The sequence below is a fragment of the Corapipo altera genome, unplaced genomic scaffold (genome assembly GCF_003945725.1).
Source record: "Corapipo altera isolate COAL_440 unplaced genomic scaffold, ASM394572v1 112, whole genome shotgun sequence".
Taxonomy (NCBI): domain Eukaryota; kingdom Metazoa; phylum Chordata; class Aves; order Passeriformes; family Pipridae; genus Corapipo; species Corapipo altera.
This window is the reverse complement of record NW_020884899.1, coordinates 1,949,276-1,974,278: the sequence shown is the minus strand read 5'-3', so window position 1 is coordinate 1,974,278 and position 25,003 is coordinate 1,949,276. Positions and strand designations below refer to the sequence as shown.

Genomic DNA, 25,003 nt, shown 5'->3' with positions numbered 1-25,003 from the left:
GCAAAGTTTCCTCTCCTATGGAAAAATTTTTGTAGTGCAGAATTTAAGGCAAAGTTTCCTCTCCTATGGAAAAATTTTTGTAGTGTAGAATTTCAGGTAAAAATTGCAGACAAAAAGAGGGTTGTAATAGTGCCTTTTGAGCAGAATTGTTTGTTATTTTCATACACCTCAAGGCTATGGTGTGCAGTCTTTAGAAATGCCTCCAATATATGAAATGAATGCTTTTACAATATTCAGTTTGGTTTTTTTTACTTAAAGATTTAACTCCTGAAATCACATTAACAACTATAATACTTCAAGCTTATACAAACCAAACCCCAAGCATCAGACTCCTAGCAACAGAAAGCATCTATTTTAAATAAAAGAAAATCACATATTTTCATGTTTCCACTTTCTCTGTTTGCAGGGTACATGCATACATGAGATCTGATTCACAGATACATAACTTGGCAAGAAAAGCTTCTGCAAATCCAGTGGTCCTACCACTTCTCTCATGAAATTCTAGGGTTTTCCAATTTTGCAGACACACCCTGGGCATACTACCTATCAGATCTCTTGAAAATTAATGAAATATTAAGAGTTAAATAATTCTGCCTCCGATGCACTTCTGAAAACTCCCTCACAAGGATTTGACATATGATAAACTAACAATAAAGAAAACAGAGACCAGCAAAAAGTCAAGGGAAAGTCAAGGGCAGAGAAATACTCATTTCATTATCTGTCCATATTTCTTCAAACAACAGCTGCTGCCACACTTCAGACTTGCAGCTCTGACTAACACCTACTGACAGACTCAGCTCATACCTGCCTACCTGCTTCAGGGAGAAAATAACTGTGTGAGGGTCCCACCTTGCTGTCTGCATTTAAAAACGTGGAAGCACTTACCCTTCCTGCTTTTTTTCCTCCCGCTGCTGTGGCTCATTGCCATGATGTCTGTCTACACCCCAAAACAGACTGTCAGTGGAAACCCCAGTGCTGTTTCCACTTCCTTCCCTTTTAATAGCTAGTTCAAGAAAGGGGTGGTAGATTGGCATCGGGAGCATTGGGGCCCAGGAAACTACTCAGCTGCAATTGAAATCCTGTGTGTGTGTCAGGTGTGACGAGTTCTGAGAAAAAAAAAAAAAAATCAGAAACTGCCCCGGACGAGCTGCAACTGCCAGAGTCACAGCAGGGCAATGAAAGGGGCTCTTCAATGAACAGAGTGCTCCTTGGCCATTTATAAAGGATTATTCAATTATCTAATAATGAAACCTTTAGATAATGAAATATTTTTTGAAAGGTGGAGGGGGAAAAAAACAGCAACAAGGACTTTGCTTGAGCAGATGTAAAACTGACACATCTGCCTCCCTCGACACTCCCAAATTGCCTCTTTCAATATGTTTCATTTGTTCTCCTGCCAATTGCTGATCTCTTGTCAATTCACTCTCAAACTTGGAAGAAAATTAAATGGTTTGATGACATATTGGTTTCTGTATTTTATCTTTGAAATGCAAAATATACATTTCAGTGATCTTAGGAATGTCTCACATCTTTGAAATCTTTGCAATTGTAAGATGTTGGACTTGATCTCCATCTGCAACAAAAGAGCATAACTCCACCCAACTAAATTAAGCTAGACAGTTTATCACAGCTGGTGATCTTGTCCATAGTTTTTCCACAGATTAACACAGAACACATCATATACTTACTTAGAAATATGCAGTGTGAAAGGTGTGACGCCCTATAATGCTTTAGGCATGCTTGAAAATACCTATACTAGATGATTGCCTAAAAATGCTTCCTAATATCCTTAAATACTCAAAATGAAACGACAGACCTGTCATCACAGCAAATCACATAGGGAAAGAAAAGTGATACCTGCATTAACTGCATCAGCCACCTGCTCTATAAAGGTTATTAAAATGATGGAAACAGTATGTTGACTATTCCATACATGCAGGCTAGAACCCCCAGCAGGTCTTATATTCCATCCTACTAGTTGCAATTTATATGCCTATAATTTATCCTATACTATAATTCATAGGACATTTCTCAAAATGCTGGCTGGAAAAGACTGGCTACTGACTTGCTCTGTGGCCACTTCTTTAATCACGACATGACAAAAAGATTTTGGCGCCAAAAGCACTCTGATGAATTCCTGTGCTGTGCTCCTTGATATGCCCTGGGCTGTCTTGACCCTGCCAGCAATAAGCAGACCAGTCTCTATTTTTCAGTGGTGCCTCAGTTCCACTGGGAACTCTTTGCCAAGGGGTTGGGGTCCTGCAAACACACACGGGAACCTGTGCTACCATCAGTGCAGCTGCAGCCACTTTAAACACAGGAAGAAGAAGAGAAAGACAAGGAGGTAGTGGCAATGCCCTCTTCATTAGCACTGTTTTAGTATGCAGGAGTTTAGAGTCAGTCCTAAACAAACCTGGAAAGCACCCTAATCACCCAGCACCCAAGCAGAACTACACCCCATCCTTCCTACTGAAGCTGCTTAGGTTGGCAAGATCAATTCAATCACCCCCAGCCCACGAGCACATCTCTCCAGCCAGGCAGGTAATGCCTCATGCCATAATCTTGATTTCAGGTTCCTGCCCTAGGGATGCCTAATGTATTTTATCCAAGAATTGTTTAAAGTAAAATAATCTGTCATATAAATGAATGGAAAAAGGCTCATTTTAGGAGCCACCGTCACTGTGGCTGACCAGTATAGATGGAAGTGCTTACATTTAGGCACTCTTGACTGAAAACTGTGGCTTCCCTCTCTTTATGCTAAGTTTACCCATCTGTAAAGCAGACACATTACAGTTTACCTAACTCAGAGAAATGAGATAATACAACTTTGGCAAAAAAAAAGGGCTCCATCTCATTGCTTTACTAGACATAAAAAGGTAATATGAATATATGATTTTAAGTCAACATTAAGACAGTGTAGACTCCAGGACATTTCTCATATTGCTTTGGCTGGATGATGTAATTAATTTTCTAACAGATTCCTTGAAGTGCTTGATATTCCAGAGAGCCAGCCTGTGTTACAAGGTGTACATAGATAATCTGCCGACAAAAGAAATCATAATAACCCTTTATCCTGCATTATTTTATTCATGAGAGCATTGTTCCAATTGGTGTGATCTTGAGGTATGGATTGGATCTTGGGGTCATATAGCCATGCCAACACACCCTGAGTTAGTCTGCTTTAAATATTCTTTAATTCCAAAGGGCAAAGCTGGTGCAAAATCTTTAAGGCTGTCATATTTGGTTTAAAACATCCTTCTGTTTTCGTTTCTTTCTTCTTTTATTTTTACATAAGAAAAATGAATCTCATTACGCTATTACCCATAGTTTCCTAAGTGAGTAGGCTGAACAGGGTATTAACTGCATTAGCAGTTCATTTCCAGGATGGAAGTAACAGCATCTACCTCTGATTGTCCCAGCACAGGAAGTATGACTTTTGGGAGCTCTCAAAGCAAGCACCCAGCACTGCCAAAACCAGGAATCTCTCGAACAAGTTCACATTACTTATTTTTTCCAGGAGCTGGACTGACATTTTTGTAATATGTACAGAGTGTCCCCACATTCTTTACAAATCAGCCATCACGTACTTTTGGTAGCATTGTTTTCACAGGATAATCCTTGGTGATGTACAAAATGAAATCTGTTATCTCTTTGATGAATGCCTTTTAAAGTCCAAGGATAAGCATTGGTGAGCAACACAAGGATAGAGAAGATTTGCAAGCAGTGACAAGAGTTGACAGGAAGGAAAACTAGTTTCTTTAGAAATGACTTCTCAGAGGTTGTCTCCCAATATAATTTAAATGTCTGAATCCACACTTGTACAGTACACGTAAATTAGTACCAAAACTTCATTAGTACCATCCCTAGAAATTATTTAAGAGACATAGATCCCAAGGTCATGCAGATATTGGCCAGAAGATCTTGCTAGACTGGATGCTGAGAGCTGTCTCCCATGACAGTCCTGGATACTAAGCCACTGCTAAATGTCTGTCTTGACACAGATTTATTTTGTGATTTTGTGTGTGCTTGAAACTCAACTGTGTCACATATTTGGCAGGAAATGTAATCCCTTCACAAAGAGGATTTGATCCTCGGTGTGATCTTGCCGTTCTCAGGCAGGAGTAGCTCTTGGTAAAGCCAGTGCAAGGTCTGTCCCTGTGTTTCTGTTTGAGTAAGGGACAAGCCCCAGACATGGGGTTATGAGAGCAAAAGCTCCTATCCTCACTAATCTACATGGCCCAAATGGCACAAGAAGAGATGGGCTACAGATTTAAACTGCACAGTGCACACCCATGATACCTACATCTGAATTTATTCAGAGAAATTGGATTATTTTCAGATTATTTTCTAATTATTTTCCAAAGCCCCAAGTGGTGTGTGATGCAAATAGCACCACAGGAATTACTATGAAAGAGAGCAAGGCATGGGTCCTGGTTTGAACAGCACCAGAAAAATTCACTGAATGAATGACAGCTTAGAGATCCTCCCCTAGAGCTGTCAGCTGCAGAACTCCCCCGTCAAACTGACTCCCAGTTTTGAGGCTCTCTTTGACTTCCCCTGCTCCCTCCTTCTGTTCAGACCACGATGGCAGCCCTTCTCCCCCTGCTATCCACCATGCCAGGCCTTTCTATCCCTTCCTTCTGACTGTATCTCCCAAACTGTAGCTGGTCCCATGTCTCCACCACTCCTTGTCTTCTGGTGGCACTGCTCACGTGAGATATCCCACTGCTGAAGTGTGTAAATTGGGATTTCCTACCCCCTTTGCCTTAAAACCTTGGGTGTGAATATCAGCAGTTGCTGAAAATACGATATATGCAGGCTGTAGTACAGCATTTGATACAATGGCTCATAAAATCTTATTAGAAAAATAATTTATAATGTCTTGGGTAAGAGTGCTGCCATGTGGATTGAAAACTGGCTGTAGGAATGTAAACAAAGGATAATGGGTCGTGACAAGCAGCACTGCACTGAGCTGTGAAGAGACATCCAGTTGGGTTTCCCCAGGAGCTGATATTAAGCCCAGTTTTATCTTCTGCGTTTATTAATGCTCTGGAAAAAAAAAAAGAGCATTCTGAGAATTAAATTCGTGGATGATACTAAATTACTATGATGTTGGCAACACCATCGAGGACAGAGATATTGGACAGAGGGAAAGCAGAGAGGATGGGAATGGTAAGAGTCAGTGACCAGATTTACCTATACAAATATGTGAGGAAGGGTTTTATGTCTCAGCTGATAATAATGGGAGGCCACTGACACACCAGAAAAAAGCCATTTACATCTGCTCTGTCAAAGGCTGGAGCAGAGAAATGACAACAAAACCAGCTGGGTTATAATTATTAATGATAATATTTCCCCCAAAGATCCCACATCTTAATTCTCATTTTCTGGTCTCAATAAATTTCTATGTTTGGGATTTTTCACAAAATACATGAGGTTTCATGCTACAGACTCTCATACAGCAATGTAATACAAAGCCATCTGTCTTCACATCAATATATTATGTCTCTTTTTGAGGTAAAAATCTTACCATTTTCATTGTGTGCCTTGTACACGTATACCATTAACACAAAGAGAACAGAATTAGTAAAAACTGACATGAAGTCACTTCTTTCAGGAATGTCACTCTCCACGAGCAACCCAATCCACCCAAATGGAGTCTGCTTAGAGCAAAAATAATTTATGCAGATGCCTGATAGATCCTGTGTTACAGAATCATAGAGTCATCAGAGAATGCTTTGGGTCTGAAGGGACCTTAAAGATCTGGTTCTAACCCCTCAGCTCTGGGCAGGGACACTTCATTAAATCAGGCTGGTCATGAAAAATAAGATTTTTTTCCAAGCACTATGCTCTGTGTGCTATGGAAACACCTATGAAGGTATGCCATTGTCCTAATCTATTTTAGTGATACCATGTGCAGAGTGCTCAAATACAGCATACTTTTATTTATTTCTCATCCATTATAGATGATGAATTGGCTATGGATATAAATTTTGCAAATCAAGGTTTTGGAACTTTTACATAGATTAAATAAATTCAGATAGTTTCAATGTACCTAGACAGTATGGTCTATATATATGTGTGTATTTATAAAGAGTGTTTTTCTACTACTTTATAGCCCAAGGAGCAGAAAAATCTAAATAGACTGTAAGTCTAATCAGACCCTTCAGTTCAAATAAAATTTTGACTCTATATTTCTCAAAATTAAGCCAAGCAAAATGGAAAGGAACAACTTACATAAAAAATGCTTCTGAATACTAGTAAAAAACAGAACATTCCACAAGACCTGTAATGTCTGAAACCTGGCTTCCTACCATCTTATGTCTTGGGTTTGTTCATTTTCAGTGGCTGGGGAAATGCAAGGCCAAGGTTAAATTATTTTCATGGCTCAGTCAAAAGCAGAATTACCCTTCCATATGGATTCTTCAGTATATTTGTGTTTTTATTTATTTATTTATTTATTTAATTTTAATGAAAGATAGCAGAGTTCAAGAGGTACTGAGGATCATCACACTTTGATGCCACTCCCACGGTGTGCTGGGTTTGGCTGGAATAGAGTTCATTTCTTCATGGTAGCTAGTATGGGGATTTATGTTTTGGATTTATCCTGAAAACTGTGTTGCTGACACAAGGATGTTTCAGTTATTGCTGAGCAGGGCTCGCACAGAGTGAAAGCCTTTTCTGCTTCTCACACCACCCTGGGGGTGCCCAAGAAGTTGTGAGGGGACACAGCTTGGACATCTGACCCCGAGTGCCCACAGGGATGTTCTGTGCCATTTGGCATCATGTTCAGCATATAAAGCTGGGGCAAGAAAAAGGAAGGGAGAGCATTCAGAGTGATGGCTTTTGTCTTCCCAAGTCACACACAATGGAGCCTTACTGTCCTGAGGGTGGCTGAGTACCTGCCTGCCCACAGGTAGTGAATGAAGGCCTTGCTTTGCCTTGCCTGTGTGCATGGCTTTTGCTTTGCTTAGAAAACTGTCTTTTGCTTGATCAAATAAAACTGTCTTTTGCTTGATCAAATAAGTTTTCTTACTTTTACCCTTCTGATTCTCTTCCCTACCCCACTGAGGAAGGTAAACTGGCAGCTGTGTGGGGCTGAGTTGCTGGCTGGAGTTAAACCATGACACAGAGAAAACCACATCAGGTAGAAGGCTTCATTATTCCCTACTTTCTTTCCTGACTGGTAACAACTGACATGGAAAACTGGAGAAAAATCAACCTAAGAGATTGTACATAACACAGATGGAGGTGTCTTCAGGTTACTTCAAGTCATGACAGAGGATGACTTCAGCACAGGAGTGAAAACTGTGTCTGCTCCAAGTGCAGATCCTGAATGTTTGAGGATCTGATTTCAAACACACCATGGCACAGAGCAGAGTCTGAAAATGATTGCCATAAGAGAGGAAATGAATCAACCTTTTGAAATACCTACCACTGCTGGTGACTACAACTTTGTCATATAAGTATCCCAAAGAGACTACTCAGGGAGCAAGGTTAAAAATTTCCAGGAGGAATTTGGTTGTAGTGGTATCCAAGTAAATACAAATTTTGGTTTTGTACAATGCTATTACTTGCATGATATAAAACAGTAGTGTGTGAATGCTTTATTTTTTTGAGGGAACATTGCATCTCAAAATTTTTAGGACTGGTAAGGAAAAAACCCTTGAGCCTGAATCTCATTTGCATTTGATGAAAGATGGTATAGTTACTTTGAATTTAGAGAATGTCTTTCAAATATGATAAAAGGTGTTTTGAAGGTGTTCTATTATATTACAATTTGCTCTCTTGTCTCAAGAATTGAACACGTGTTTTCTGTGAAACATTTGCAAAGACTTTTCCTTCCACCAAAATTTCTACAGAAGTTAAACCCAAATTTGCCTAGAAAAGTTACGTTGAGCTAGTTTCTGGTAGCAATCTGGCAGCGTCTTTGTATCTGCACAGCACTGTGATTATCTCACAAATTCACAATAACTTTAATTCTGAACTATACTATTTTCCATAGAGGCAATATCTTCAGTGCTAGTCTGAATGCTTGGAATGTTAAGTGTCTGGCTCTGGCTGGATTCCCTACATTTTCTGTCCGTGAACACGTAGCACATGGCTCTTGATTACTACTTTTAAATTGATCTGTGTCTGCTATGAAAATATATTGCTTCATAAAAGTCTTTCGGAGTATCAGCTTCCAAATTAATGATTTTTCTCTCCAGCTCTGACTTTGAGAGCTCACAGTACAGAATCACGGCAGTCCAGCTACTTGAATCAAATTGAAATCCATCCATCTGCAATTCAGATCCAAATTCTTTCAGTGCTCTTGGCTCATCTCTAGGTAAAGAGCAGCTGTTGTCCTGTTAAAGTGACTGTAAATAATTCTAACTTCAAGCTTCAACAGTGAATTCACCCTGCTTCACCGGGGACCACTTAATCCCCGCGATGTTCCCGGGTTTGGCCTCGGGCTGGTGGAAGCCGAATTCTGGTGCCGCAGCCGATGGAGCTGTGCTGCTTTACACCCTCTGCCCTGGCAGAGTCAGTGCCCAGCAGTGCCCTGGTGTGTGCCAGCTCTGCAGGGCAGTGTGCCCTCCTGGGCACAGAGGGATGTGGGGACAATATGCTGAGCCAGAAATCCCGACTTGCTCTAATTTCACGGGGCGCTCGCACCCCGACACCACACGTGAGGAGGTGACAAAGGCCAGGGTTTCTTTTTCTGGCTGTTTTCTCATTTTCCACCCCTGATAAGCCTGTCACTGTGCTTTTTTTAGGGGTTACATGTGTTCTGTAACACAAACAGTACCACACCAGAGAAGGACTTGTTTGTAGCAGAGATTCAATAAAGTGTTTAAAGGAAGAATTTTCCAGTAAAAAGAGATGGACCCTAAACAAGAAGGAAGGTACTTGTTAAAGCAACTATATCAGAATAGCAAATGAATCGTGATGGGATATAGCACTATTTGGAAGGATGTTTTGAATGGAGCTGTCAGCAAGTATTTTAATAGCAAGTCTTCAATTTCTGCTTTATGGGGTTTTTAACCACTAAGAACAAAACATAAGTAACAAGGAGGGATTTAGGAATTGTTTAGTGTTTGGCTGTTTGAAGGAAGAAAAGAGCCCTCCACATGCATTGCAACTAATGAAAATTGCCACTATGGGTTTTTTTACTCCATTTGTGGATGTTAAACACTGTAATAATGCAAAGTCCTTATGATTTTCTAAATCTTCTCAATAAGGAGGATATTATCTACTTATTTAATTACCGAATCTCTGATGGCAAGGAGCTGCTACCACCAGCAGCTCCAGCTCATTCACATAGTTCCTCTCCCTAATTAAAGGGTCTTTAGAGTTAAAAATAAAGAAATAAATCAATCAAAAGCCCAAACTGACAACACATGATAGGAAAATATAAAAGCACTTCAGATTTTCAATTACTTGGCGTCCGCAACTGGGAGCATTCTTTTGAAACAGCTCAGTCCTCCTTTAGGCACCTAGGATAGAGCCAGACAGTTCAACAGTGCTGAACACATATTTCTTTGGAAAATCCACCCCTAACTGTGGCTTTGTGTCCTACAGCCATTGTGGCTTGCCAGACTCACTCGTAAGTCACCCACCTCCCTGTCAGAGGAATGTCATCAGCATCACCCCTTCTGCAGGAAACTACAATAAAATACCTCACTATACTCCTCTGTGCTCTTGTCATTGCTTACTGCTACAAGAACAGAGGCAGCAGGTCTATTTTTACCACAGTGACAGTGAAAGCAGCACTAGCCCTGCTCCTGGATTTCTCTTGCAGCACTCGAAGCCAGGTGCCCATATTGCAGCACAGACCCCTGACTAGATTGAACATCAAGCTCAAAATGGAATGTTCCTGTCTGCGTCGCATTCCTTGAGGGTAATGTGGCATTGTCAGGTTAAAAGTTTCTTGAATGTTCATCAGTCTAGGGCCAAAATGTGAGTAATAATTCAAGTGCACTTTACAGCCAATAAAAGCTGCAATGGCTTTCTCTGAGAATAGAGAATAAAGCCCAGAGGTTTTTTAGCACATCTCTCCACACCAGCAAGAAGGTTTTGGTGGTATTAGCATAGCACCCGTTTCTTCAAGAGGAAATACAAAAAGTTCAGTTAAGAGTTCCTTTCTCTGCAGCCTACAGCTGTGTAAATATTATCCCAGCCTCTCCTTTGACATCTGCCTAAACCTCAGACCTCACGTGCAAAATGACACAAACAGAGCTCAACACTTCTGTGACCCTCTGCTGTGTCCAGACACGTGAAGGACAGAATATTTGCCTTATTTGAGACCAGTGATGCTGCATGATGCATCCCTGAAGCGACCTCGTTTTCTGAAGACAGTTTTTCTCTATGAGTTTCCCAGGTTTTAACCACGGAGCTGAGAATGATTAAAAGCTTTGTGGAATCACCGCACCAAGATTTGCATGACAACATTAAAAAAAAGAAGCCAAATCATAGCTCTGCATCAGTTACAACTGCCATCCTGCACAGTTTCTATTTTGATCTGCCCAGATGAAAAGCCGTGTTAAGTTTTAGAAACTTCTCCTCATCTCTGCTTTCAAGTCACTTTTGAAGGCTATTTGCCTTTCCCATTTTCTCTGTGGTAGCTAAGGAGATGGAACTCTTTCTGTATGCACCAGATATCTCTTACACAATGGGAGAGAAATATTGACATTTTTATATTGCACAGTGGGTCAGATTTATGAATTGATGCATGCTTCATCATAGCTCTAAATAATGGAATATTTTGGATAGGAACAAAGGGTCTGAAACTGTTCGTCTGAGTGCCTCCAGCTTCCTCTCCCTTCTGAACTTCTTGCAGGCTGATTTTGGTAAGGGTGGAGCTTCCTCAGGATCAATGCTACCCAGCAAAATGATTTATTAAAGAGAAAAAGTAAGGCACAGCCTTTACTGTAATACAGTTTTCCACCTACTCCTTTCCCATCACCACAAAGAACAAAGCAAGGCTCAGAACTCCTATTTAGGCCCACAGAGCTTAACTGGACTTCTCTTTCAGTCCATGCCAACAACCTAAAGTTTCTCTGAGGTTTCCTTGGGGCCTCTGATGTTCCAGAGATCAGCCATGAAGACCATCATATGATGCACAGATCACTGCTGCAATGACTCCCTGCCCTCCATGACGCTCCTGATGCAACCTGTGAGCCAAGGCTTTGTTGCCCTCAGTCCTTTTGAGCTTTGGGGTTACTCAAAACCCATTATAACATTAGGAGGGCAGTGAAGATCACTGTACTCTGTCCCAGCTGGAGACTGAACATGAGAAGATAGGACAATTGTTGTGAGAGTGGCTCCTCTGCACAGATGGGGCAGGAGAGAAACTGTGGTCTCCTGGTGGAGGTTGAATTCACCTTTTCTCTTAGTCTTCCACTGGTAAATTTCTGCCACTGGTAAATGAAAACCTCAGCCTAATTTCACATTTTTAAAAATTGAGATTCAGACACTTTGCCACAAATAAAAAGTAAATATATAAACATGCAAGTCACCATCTATGCTTATGTTCTCCCTCACTGTAACTTATGTAGATTGCTGCCTATGTGCATGGTTTTCATTACAAATAAAACATAAAAGCCACTGCATATCCTGAAAAGCTATTTTTCTCTATTGCCACACCATTACATGAAGTCTAGTAACATAAACAGAGATTAGACTCGGCTGTTTTGAACAAATAACCATTTATTGTCAAGGCTTTTCAGGAGCTTTCATTTTCCTTTATTTGAAAAGCAAGATCCCGTGCCAACCTAACAAATGTGCAAGATTAAGTAATAAGCTAAAGAATGGGGCACCCTGCCACACTGGTTTATAGACAACTTCAGATTGTCACAGTTGTGCAAGTCCAAGCTAAGACAGAAACCTAGCTAAATAAAGCAGACACAGTAAATCAAAACCCCACCAGGGGAGTCCTGAGGAGGTCAAGACGATCCCAGGGGAGGCAGAAAACTGGGATCATTTATTGGATTCACAACTTCATATTTAAAGGGTTCGTGGTTTGCATATTCAGCAGGGGCCTTGCATGTTCATTCTATTACAAGTGGGGATCTTCCAGAGATGAGGAAAGTGGAAAACTCTTAAAACACATCTTGGGGTCTTAGGAATTACCTCATGGGGAAAACCCCATTTTATCTCAGAGGATTTTACAGGGTGGAACAGGTAACACAAAGGGAGAGATAAAACACAAAAGGTTTTCTGCACAGGTTTGATGAGATCAGGGCATGGTTTCTCCGGGCTTGGGCAGGACATTCCAAACCCGTGACATCAATGGATCCTTGTCTGGACTCTGGATGGAGGTTTTTTCCCTGTCAGCCCAAGGCTTTTGTTAAAACTTAGCGGTTTTCTTACAGAATCATAGAATCATAGAATCACAGAATCAGTTGGGTTGGAAGGGACCTCCGAGATCATCAAGTCCAACCCTTGATCCAACCCCGCCGTGGTTCCCAGCCCATGGCACTGATGCCACATCCAGTTGCATCTTAAAAACCTCCAGGGATGGAGAATCCACCACTTCCCTGGGCAGCCCATTCCAATGGCTGAGCACCCTCTCTGCAAAGAAATTCTTTCTAATATCCAACCTAAACCTCCCCTGGCACAGTTTAAGACCCAGCCCTCTTGTCTTGCTGAGAGTTGCCTGGGAGAAGAGACCAACCCCCAGCTGGCTCCCCCCTCCTGTCAGGGAGTTGTAGAGAGTGAGGAGGTCTCCCCTGAGCCTCCTCTTCTCCAGGCTGAACAGCCCCAGCTCCCTCAGCCTCTCCTCACAGCACTTGTGCTCCAGTCCCTTCCCCAGCCTTGTTGCTCTTCTCTGGACCTGCTCCAGCCCCTCCATGTCCCTCTGAGCTGAGGGCCCAGAACTGGACACAGCACTCCAGGGGTGGCCTCACCAGCGCTGAGTCCAGGGGCAGAATCACTTCCTTGGATCTGTTGGCCACACTGTTCCTGATCCAGGCCAGGATCCATTGGCCTTCTTGGCCACCTGGGCACACTGCTGGCTCATTTTCAGCTTCCTGTCAATCCACACTCCCAGGTCCCTTCCTGCCTGGCTGCTCTCCAGCCACTCTGTCCCCAGCCTGTGGGGCTGCCGGGGGTTGTTGTGGTCAAAGTACAGGACCCGGCACTTGGCCTTGTTGAACCTCATCCCGTTGGAATCAGCCCAACTCTCCAACCTCTCCAGGTCCCTCTTCATCTCCTGGCACAAGGCACAGGGCACAGGGCAGAGCTGTCTTGGCCCCAAAGCAGCAGCCGCAGTTGTGGTGAGCAGATGAAAGAACCCCCTGTGTTCGCTCTGGTCGCACCACAGCAGTTGAGGCTCTGGCCTCTGGTGCTCGCCGAAACCTTAACTCCAACCTCTGATCTCCATTTTAAACTAATCGTGAATCTCCTAAACTTGGCCTGGAGTAATCACACAACAACCCATCCCTTAGACAATGAGGCAGAGATTGTTCAGCTTCCTTGTACCCCAGCGGAACGGCAGCTTCCTTCCTGCCCGTGATTGTGGCCGTGATTAACGGCGCGGTTCAAGGTGAAGGAAGAACGCGGTTCCAGGCGCGCGGGGCTTCCTTTAACCTCAGCACAACGCGGCGCCAGATATTTCAATTAGCGCGTACCGAGGTCACAAAATCAATCTCTTATCGCCGAAAAACACACCTACTGTAAATTTCATTTTCGAGCCACAATCTCTAAATTAAATCTGTGTACCTCAAAAAAATATACAGTGCGAAAATTGCAGTCCTTCAGCCCCCTCCTTCTCCGGCAGCCTGGCAGCGTTTTCACAAACATCACCTGGCTTTGTGCTCTATATTTAGAGCACAATGTTTGGTTAGATTCTAATCTTCTTGGAGAACGTCATTATCTCTTTCTTTGGCAAATAGAGGCCCAAAGTGTCAATTACCTTCTTAAACTCTTTCTTACACACAGGGCTGAGCTGGGTTTGATATTCTGTCTGCCAGCAGCTCAGTTGGCAATTTTTCAGTCATACACTGAAAAATTGTGCACCAGCATATCATCTCAAATAAATTACACATTTCAGATGTGGTTACATACAACCTCACCACTCCTGGCTGGTTTATTCTGGCCGAGAAAAACAAAAAAACAGCAATTAAAATAAGGAAAAAAATAGAAAAGGTCCCAAAGAGAACACTTTTCTACTCGAACTCTGTGAATTCGATATAGAGTTACAGAGACAAAAGTAAAATGAATATAGCAGATTGCTGGGATATTATATGTGCAGAAATGACATCATCTCTTAAGTGTGCAATTCCTGATGATACTTCCCTTGTTACGTGGGTAGCACTGACTTCATAGCCCCAAAGGCAGCTGCAGAGTCTGATGGTTGCAGTGGCCTCTGCCATGTGCAAGTCTCAAGGAACTGGAATGTGTGGAAGCAATTTCTTTCCAATAAATCCTGGTCTTTCCTTAACAAAGCTAATTTCAACTATATAACCACAGAATGAGTAAAATTGACAATTTTGGGATTGGATTACACTTTTTTTAATAGAATATTCTGCTTTTTATTCACATGCCTTCTTATACATAGGTCCATGTGTATGCAATTTTGTGCATTTAATATACCTGTATGAGTATACATGTTCTGGAAATACTTTCCATTCTTTTACTTCAGACCAGCAAGTGAAAAGACTGTATTGTTACTGTTGGACCTTCTGGGACCACTTCAGATGTTAGAGACACAGGAAGGGAATCATATCTCTGGTAAACACAAAGTAAGCAGACTCTGAAATTATAAGTTTAAAGCTCCTTAAATGAATTTTCCCACATCCTCTAAACATGTAACATATTGATTCTTAGTAGCATAAAACAGGATGAAAGGAGTATTTTCTCAAGAAAGGAAATTAGCATTATTTGGCAAGGGTTAAAACACATTTTGAATTAAACAAGTAAGAAACCATCCATGAGCAGCTGATCAGCCTGAAAGTTTGGGTATATTTTTGAGAGAGACAAATAACTCTTTTCTACCACATCATCTCCACACTTTTTAAAAACTCTTTTTAGATGCAAACAGGACTGGTTTAAAAGAGATATTGGACATGATTAAAGATATAACAAGGGGAAGTTTTGTTTGTTTCTGGTCTTTTCAAAAAATACATTACTGCATTTTAGTCATGCTCCAAGTATCGTTTCAAGAAAATGTAAACAAAACCCATAAAAAAAGATAGAGATGACTTTTTTTTTCTCAAATCTGTGAATGTAATGAGTCTATCTAAAAAGTTCCTAAAATGGACTTTGTCCAAGGCTTCTTAAAGTCAGGGTCAATCTTACAAATGGTTATTGTGGGCTGTATCTTTGGCTGAGGCAAACTGTGTTTTCTGGCAGTGAGGAGAAGAGCTAACCCTCTGAAGATTCCTCTCTATCTCATTCAAATGAGAAGGTGGGAGGGATTTTTTTCACATGAGTGAGGAAACTGGGTTTGGCACTTTGAATGCATAAAAAGCTTTGAGTCCAAATTTTATGGGCCCAGCCATTTACAGAGGTAAGAGAATTGGAATGAGACAGCCTCCACTGTGTCTTATTCAGCAGGATTGTATTGCTGCTGCAAACATCCTGCACTGTTTTCTGCCTGACTCATGTTCTCATGCATCACCAGGCACTGCTGTAGCACACTCTCCCCTTTCAAATTCCTGATCTGCTCTTAAATGTTTCAACTGAAATATAAAATTTCAAAAGTACCTAGTTATAATAGGCAATTTCAGCTTTAAAAATTAAATTCAAGCCTACAGGAGCTGTTTTGACCAACACTGTCAGCCAAGGGCATGGCTGTTTTTGGGAGCATAAACGTGGCTCTGTCCTTTGCCACTGGAAGGCAACCATACAGCAGCTGGTTAGTCCCCAGCAGTCTGCACACATCACAGCCATCAAGCCCTTCCCAAATTCACAGGAAAGTGTGACATCTTGCACATGAAAAGGCAAAAGCCATACATAAAGCTGTAGGTCCCCAAACAGCCAGGAACCCGTTCTGTTAACGTTTACACCCAAGCTTTCCAAGGCTAATGGCCTGTCATGCACCAGAATATTAAATCCTCCCAGCTATTTTGTCCAGACTTTTCAATTCCACGATCTACCTACAGGTTTAATCCAGAATGTGGGATCAAGATACCTCAGCTGGGTAACATCTCACAGCTCAGCAGTCGATCTCTGCACTTCAAGAAAAGTAGAAAAACATTCCGCTACCTTATGAACAAAGAAGTCATGTGAGGGAAGTAAACTTCCTGTCCCCTGGAGAAGAAGCTTGAAGGCATAGATTTAATTAAATATAATACCTATATATGCAATAAACAAGATGGTGCCTTCCTAGAAATTCTTGGGCTCACTGAAAAGCCAGCCACTATAACCCGCAGTAGGAGTTCTGAGTTTGAAGATGATTCCTGCCCTCTCATGCTCTGTTTTTACCATGGTCCACCCTGAAACCATGCAAATGCTCCAGCAGAATTTAGAGGCAAACCAGCAGAGACTGGGAGATACAGGAGGAGAAGGGAAAAGTAGAAAGGGTAAGGAAGAGTGAGATGAACCCAGAGGCTACGAGGAGCATGTCAAAAGGGCTGGGAACCAGTGGTCTGCTTTGGCCTCCTGCATAGCACATCTCAAGGTTTTGAAGCTGTCAAACACTGAGTGGAGCCCTGTTATTAGTGTTTGGCTAAGGCATATCTTTCTCCTGCTGTGCTATGCTAGAGCAGCTGCAATCTGCCTTTTCATAGCATGTGGTAACTGATAGCAGTGAAATGAATTTAGGAAGTGTGTGGATTGGATCTTCCGTATCAGTGATTTTAGACTATTTGGTAAACACAGAAGTGACATTCAGTGATGTATGCCTTCTGGTACCAAAAAAATAATAATAAAAAAATTCTCCTCTGGTGAAGCAGCATTTGGATTAGATAATTTTCTATTGATGAACACTTCTGGATAGAATAAAATGATTATATGCAGTAGCATGTTAATTTGAAAGTAAAAATTCCCTGAAAATTATACAGCAGTTGTGTGCTGCAGAATGGCAACAGTGACACCAGTGAATCAAAGCAAATTCAGTGACTGCCATAAAAACCAATGGTGAGACACAGTGACATCATGTTAGAGCAAGGAACTGAGTTCTCCCAGGAAATCTCCTTTTTATAGTGGCAAAAGCCAGAGAGTTGGTCGTTTGACCCTCAGTAAAACAAGAAAATATGTTTGTGTTCAGATATTGAATAGGCTTTCAATTTGTTTCAGCAGTTTACACCACCTGCCCTGTGTTCCAAGAAGGATTCTGTATTTTGATATAAAATACCACTTTACACTGATGTATTTTTTACCTCTGGAAAATGATGAATCTTCCTATATTTCACTTTAGGAACAGAGTTAGTGCTTTGCTTCGGCACAAAGTTGCCCTGACAGCCTAAGCCCCTGCTCAATATTTCTGGAAGAGCTGTAACTATTTTACAAGTCAGACTGATTAGTCTTGCAGTATAATTTGCGAGTGACATTTACAAGGGAATGTTGTGTAGGGATATCTGGGAGGGATATTGTGTTCAGGCTTTTTCCTGCTTGCCTGCCTACCCTCCTGGAACAAACAGCGCTGCTTCGTTTTCCTTCCGTATTTTAGAAAGTTAAAGTAAACACTGTGATCACGCTGTTTACTTTAATTTCCTGCAGTGTGCCAGCAAAGCAGCAAATTGGCAGTCAGCAATCAAGAAGCAGCCAGTATTGAAACAGCAGAGCTGCTTAGGAAAGCATCACTGATGCCAACTCATTTTCCCCTTTGTTTTTTAAAAATAAAATATTGGCTTCGGTGAAGTTTCGCTTCCACCCCCAATCTTCTCTAAAAGATCTGAAATTTCGTTTGTTTCCTTTAATTTTCCTTTGGAAGAAAGCTGGGATTGTGAGCAACACCCAATTTATATGTCCGATTCTTTTTATATCAATGCATTTACAAGAGTGGCAAATGTAATGCTATTTAACTGTAAAAAATCCACAGTATTTTTGCATAAAAGGAAGTTAACTTCTCCATAAATCAGTCTTATCTGGATATATTTTTATGTTTTATTTTTATGCCAAGAGCTTTAGCCCATGTTGCTTCAATTAGGTGTATGATAATGTGAAGCTAAAACCTCACGCATTATGTTCACAGAATTCACATCTGCCCAAGAACAGAGTCCTAAAAAGAAAATAGTTCTATTATCAGAGGTCTTTCTTTCTCATCTAATACTACACAAAACAATAAATATAAATACAAAAGAATAGTAAGAAGACTGGTATATATTTTGTACCTCAGAGGTGTAAAACTTGACAAGGTGACTCATTTATGGCTTTCTGGAAGATACTGCATAGAAGGAATTTATTGCTATGTAAGTTATAATTCCAATGTATAAAAGAGGCCAGATACCACAATCAGTTATTCTCCTGACTATGTGCATTCCTGCACATATTCTTACTGAAGACAGTGAGATTATGAAGAGGATTAGCTTTTTGTTAGACTGGCCAAAGTATGCCTTCAGAAAGTCCAAAACATGACCTAATTTAAAGTGGTTGAAATCTTGTGGGAAAGATTGTAAGAGGATAATTATTTTAAAAGCCGTGACTTTGACACCAGGAAATTAAATTCATATCTATGTGTCTTTATCTATACACAGCAAATCCAATAATCTTGAGCTCTCTGCAGTCACTTAGCCAGCTGGCAAAGGGAGCAAAGTCAAAACTAACAAACCCCATTCCTAAGGTATGCTGACATCAGTGATTCATGATTCATCAATAATGGTGCTAGGAAATAAATGTAACAGGACATTATTGCCTCTTGCAGCACAGTAAACTCAGGGGAAAATGTCTAAGCGTGTCACATTGAAAAGACAAGGCTAGCAAAGAAATAACATTTACAAGTATTTAAGAGGTGTTACAAGCAAGTGAAAGTAGAGAAGCGAATGTAAACCTTTCAAGAACAGTGAGAACGTACCTATAAATAAAAAGGAAGAGTTTCTCATCTATAAAAGCTTGAGAGGACTAACCTGAAAACTAGCATTTCTTGTTCAACATTCTTACAAGGAGAAGGAATTTGAATTGCTTGTTCCAAAGCCTCAAAACAATGACTGGTCCGGTTTAATTGTCTACCAGGATAAGCACAGTGAAGAGGTTGGTTCCACATTTTGCAAAATTACTGATGTTGTTGACAGTAACCACGACTTTCAAAACCTGTCTAAATAACCAAAAGGGCAAACACATAAACACAATGTGCTATATACACTCTTTAGAAAATGCCTGTATTAGCACATAATTGATGATCACTTTTGAAGGTGACTGCACTGTCATTGTAAAAGCCCAAGATTATTAACAGAATAAAAATGGGTAGCTATCTCCAGAACAGCAGATACACCTGCTGCTTTCTCCACACAGAACAGCACGATCTCATACATCATTAAACACCCCGGGCTTTGCCTTACGTTTTCATAGCTTTAAACTATTTATGATGGGGTGTAGCCTATATTTCTAATCCTTTATGGAGCCCACCCAATTAAAATTCAGGTTACTTTTTTATGCTATTAAAGGGCTGCTGCACAATATTAATAATGCACAGTGTAACATGCTGCCCTAGAGAAACATCGTCCCTCTTCCAGGGCCAACAGCCACACAGTTCTGACACGAGCTTTGCTGCTTAGCTGCAGGGTAAGTGACTTTGGTGGTTGTTGAGGTATTTTACCAGAGAAAAAGTTGGTCTCCTGACACGAGGTTTGCTTCAGACCATTGCCACTCGACTGCAAAGTACCACAAGTACATCTGGTATCTTGTTTGCCTGGATCGATGGTGGAAATTTTATTATGGTTTTTTTTGGATTTTGAATGTAGGGTTCCCTAAGAAAATACAGGTAAAAGAGAAAGTGAGGAAAAGGTACTGTATGAGACAAAAAGCCATGGAAGGTAAGATAAATCTGGCCTCACACAAGTGGATTTCATAATATTATAATGGGTACCTATATAATGGATGAAGAATATCAGTCACGTCAGTGAGAACAAAAGATATCTTTACTGAAAATTTAAATGATGATTCATAATCACAGCTTTCTAGAAAACTACAGATAATGTAGTGGGTACCTTATGATGCTAGAGAAGTAAGTGTTTGTTTGATTTGTTCCAGGAAGTATTGCTAAAATTGGCTTGGTTTTCCCCTTTCTCTGCGTTATTCACAAGTGTAGGCTCTTCACTCTGCAAACATAATGTGCACTTGTCTTTCAGATCAACCAACTTTTTTATGGTAGTGAAATTGAACCAGTGCAAATGCCATATTAGTGCTGTGAAGGCCATTTCTTCTTATTCTCTTTTGACCAGAGACAGACTATTTTCCATAGACAAATAATGATTAACCTATATTTAGGGCAAGGTGAGCCTTAAATTCAAGAAATATGTTTAGAAGCTACATGACGCTTGATGCAATGATGAGATTGAGAGAACAGTGTTTGTTCAGACTTAAGATGGGAAGGCAAAGGGGAAATACTATAGCTACCTCCAGCTACCTAATGGTAGGTCAGCAGGGATTATAGAGGAGGTGAAGCTGAACTATTATTAGAAATGTACAGTAGTAAGTGCACATGGGAGGCAAAAGTTACAGGCTGCAACAAGAGAAACATCAAACAGATATCAGAAAAAAATTTCAAAAATATGGTGGTCAGACACTGGAACAAGGACCCAGAGAGGTACAGGTTTCATCCTTGGAGATACTCAAAGCTCAGCTGGATGAGGCCCCAAGCCACCTTCTCTAGGTTGAACCTGCTCCAAGTGGGGAGCTGGACCAGATGACCTTCAGAAATCTCTTCCAAAATAAGTTATTCTGTTATTTTGTGATTCCTTATTGTTTATTGGGTTAGCCAGCTATATTCCTCTCTAAACATTCCCAGTTTACAAAAGGATAGACAGCTTTCTTAGGAAAAAGGCATTCTGTATTTTGCTAAACAAGCACACTTCCAAGTACACCGTGGCAAATGAGCTATAAAAATCCAAACTACACATGGGCTGCTCACCTGTGCTCATAGCAAACCTGCTAAGCACTGACTGCTAAATTTTCAAAGATGCTTGAAACGCAGAAACTGAGCAAATAGATGGTTACTATTCATAACTACTTCTCAGGATACTGAAAAGTGACAGGATTCATATGAATTTCAACCTGTCTGCATCTGGACATAGCTATACCTGACAGTGGAAATAAGCATTAGAGCTATTCATAGCAGAGAACAACTCAAAAATGAAGGCAGGAAAAATATCATTTTCTTTGGATGGAAGATAGAGGCATCCAAAAGCAGACCTCTTCAGGGGATTTCTGGCATATTTCTCTTGCAAACAGCTGTAGTGGAAAAATCATCACTGGCGCATCTCTGTGGCACACACAGAGCTCCTCAGCCTCCTGGAGCAGCCCAGGAGCTGTGTTATTGGATTGTGATCAGCTACTGGGAAGAGTGGCTGAGTGCTGCATGTGTGGGAAAGGGAGGTGAGGGCTGGGAAGCAGCCACTGGGCCACCTCCAAGCTTCAGAAGTCCTGAGTCACAAGTGAAATTGCTGCAGATAAATCAGCAAAGATGCACTAACGACTGTCACGGGAAAGGAGAGCTGGAAAACAGGTCATACTCAGCTGAAGTGTGTGGTATGCTGAGAGGAAATTGTAGAATTTCTCAGAAAACCTTGAAGTTTTTGGCTTTGAAAACATGTAAGTGTGTGCTGTTGTGACATAAAGTTTAATCCTTGAGCTAAGGGGCTTTTAAATCGGGTTTTCAAGCGAGCACATGACAAAAATACATATAGGTAAGGTCTGTTTACCGTAACAGAATGTTATTCCATTTCCTGTGTATCCCTGGGAGCAGTAGCAGCCAGTTGTGCCACCCTGGACTTCACACCTGGCATCTTTGTGGCACGTCATGTTACAGCTGGCAGAGGTGCAGCCATAGTCCAGCAGACTGGAAACCAGAACTGGAACAAAAGGAAAATCAGACTTGTTTCATTATCTAAAAACATGATTCTCATGAGCTCTAAAACAAGATCTGGGCCACAGATTTGCACGAAATGGGTGTGTTCCTGTGAACCTGCCATTGCAGACTCAGCTCTGTTGCAGGATGAGGCAAGGGCCACCACTACAGGAGCTTCTTTGGTAAAGCAGCAGACACCATAGATTGAGAATTTGTGTGTGTTCTCAACCAGTATAAAATTGGTAAACAACACAGAAGTTACTCAGTGATCTGAGGAAAACACTTGGATGGCTTTCAAAGCTCTCTGGTCCTTTCTGGTAAAGCACAGCGTTTATTTGCACTCTGAATTATGTATCGAGTATAATCCAAACTGCCCAAACATCCAAGGGAAAAAACACCAAAGAGGGTTCCCCTGATCAGACTTTTTATGTTTATAAGCAGTTTTACAACTAACACATAGGAATGGTCTGAGAGATTAGGATGATATGTCGCATATTTACAGCATTATGACAGCGTGGTTTAAAAATTTATACAAATTATTTAAATTTAATCCCTTAAAGTGTCATTTCCTTGTTATGAAAGCATTGTCTTTTTTTTTTTCCCACCCCCTGGATGATTCCTAAATGGCATAAGTACTTTTCCATGGTATGAATGCATATGATTTCCAACACAAAGAAAAAAAGGAATCTTTCTTTTTGAGAAAAATATTGGTTTACTGTGTTATTATACACAATTATTATACACACCCTGTAATAGGTTACAAATAAGGCATTTAGCTCAGAGGGGAAAGTACTTTTTTACTTTGTACTTTATAAATTGTTAGCAGGACATAATGGAAGTTGGAGAACACAAAGATCCTTTTGGATGCTGAGTTCCCCTGCAGTTCTGCTTTTCCCTACCTGGATATTATTCTGGACATTTGCTAGCCTAGTATTACAATTACATGATTAATTGCTTCATGAAATCTCACTTAGGCATTGTTTTCTTGGACAAATTAAAATTTCATGGAAAATTCAAAAGACTATAAAATATGCACAAAATTCAGGTATCACCCATTTTCATCTTTTCCCTATATTTTCGAGAGAACATTTTCCAGAGATTAAAACAGAAACCTGTGGGATTCGGTTGTCATTTTACTGTTTATAGCATGTGAAATCTAAAAATCTCACAAGCAGATGGAGAGAGAGAAGAAAAAAGAACCAAACTAAACCAAACCCACAGAAACCCACAATGTTTCTGGTTGTTTTTTTTTTTTTTCTTACAGTACAAAACCCACAGTGAGATAAAGACAAGCATTTGTGGGATTTGGTTTTGGGGATGATGCTAACCATGCAATTGCTGAATGCAGTAGCAACACTGATCAAAGCTATGGGGACTTTCAGTCCTGTGTATCCCCCAAGTTTCCACCATCCCCAATACACCAATTTCCCCTTGCCAGATCCCACTCCCTTCTCATCTGCCACTCGCTCCCCAGGGACAGGGATTTCACCTACCTAGGAATGGAAGCAGTTTCATTGGTGATGCTGTTGCTGTGCAGTGCCTGGTGTAGAGCCTCTGTGTCACAGAAAAAACCTCCCTGCCTTAAAATATCTGACCATGTGCAAAATACACACATATGCCCGTCAGGAGAGCGATGTCCCAGTGCAGGCACAGCCCCGACACTGCCCTTTGTCCCAAGCTTCCAGAAGCTCCTGAGGCTCAACAGGCAGGACAGGAAGGGTCAGGAGGGGCTGAGGACCTGCTCTTCTGGCAAGTAGGAAAGCAATGAGAAAGCCAAAGGGAAACAGGAGCCTGCAGAGGATCTCAGGGAAGATTGTGGGGTGAGGAGGTTAGAGGAGCACAGGGTAAAGGAACTGTTTGGGAGAGTGGGTCTGGGGCAGGGGGAAGATGAAGCTGGAAGGGTTGACAGCAGCCTGCTGGCAGGAGAAGTACAGGAGCAGCAGCAGAATGGAGCAGCAGATGAGGGAGGGTGAGGAAGAGGTGGAGGAGATTAGTGACTTGCTCAGAGTTTGTGACCTCAGAGGTAACGGTCTACAAGCTTCCTTCCACCTTTTCCTGGTGAGATGAGTATGTGTGAGCCCCAAGATTCCTTTTTTTGAATCAGTCTTGACTGATTGCAGTTGTTCTTCCCACGGCTTTCCTCAGTTTTGAGATGGACCCTTAGTGCAGCGAAGCAACGTTGCTTTAAGGGTCATGGGCTGTAAGGGAGGTACAGGAAATCACTGAACTCCACTTCAGGAGGAAAACAAAGACGTATAGGCAGGGAGGAAAGAGGCAGGAAGACAATTGTATGGTCAGGAATCTCAGGAGCCCAAAGAGAACCAAGTTTCTATGAGTTCGTGGGACTGAAATAGAGTGTTGTGTAATAATAATCAATATAGCTAATTTATTATTATTTGTATATTTATTTATATATATTTATATAGTTATATATTTACTATTATATATTTATTATATTTATTGTTATTATATATTTATTGTATATTCAATATAACCAATTTGGTAAAGCAGGCACACTGCTGGAAGAGTGGAGAATCTCTCTAAACTAAATAAAACAGACATGAGGCTGTGGGATGTCACTGTGGCAAAATATGCCATGTCTGACTGGAGAGTTTTGAGGCTGGCACTTTGGTAGGTACCTGGTGGGAAAGCATTATTAACCCAGTCTTAGGAATTATCTCTAGAGGTGGATGGGGTGACATTTTTTCTAAACTTTTTAGGAACAATTTGCTTTCTGTCATTTTCCAGCTTCATGATCAGTGCTGGTTGGAGTTCAGTGGGTTAAACTCTGCTCAGGTCAGGGAGGTGGAGGAACAGCACGTAGGGGTCTGGTTGGCACAAGGCACCCCTGAAGCACCTTGGCAAAGAGAGAGGAAGCTCCAGGAACCGGATGTTAATTTTTGACGGAACCGCAGAAAAATGAACAAAGGGTCCAGGTGTAGGAAGACTTTGTGAGGGGGACAGGACTTGAAGGGTAAGAGAGGAAGGGACTAGGAATTAGTTTGTTTTGTTAAGTTTTCCCGTAATCTAATGCACAGAGACACAGGAACAGAAAATCAGATGACCTGAGCA

General features: G+C 41.2%; 1 protein-coding gene across 1 annotated transcript in view; it reads right to left on the bottom strand.

The window, feature by feature from the left end:
• ADGRL4 (adhesion G protein-coupled receptor L4) overlaps window positions 1–24,064 on the bottom strand; it is a 76,522-nt gene extending 52,458 nt beyond the window's left edge. Inside the window, exons 1-2 of the mRNA XM_027649200.1 lie at window positions 23,425–24,064; window positions 21,786–21,935 (exon numbers count right to left, since the gene is read on the bottom strand). Coding sequence (XP_027505001.1) covers window positions 21,786–21,935; window positions 23,425–23,446 — 172 coding nt within the window. The 5' untranslated portion in view covers window positions 23,447–24,064. The remainder of the gene's footprint in view (window positions 1–21,785; window positions 21,936–23,424) is intronic.
• Window positions 24,065–25,003: the final 939 nt, after the last annotated feature.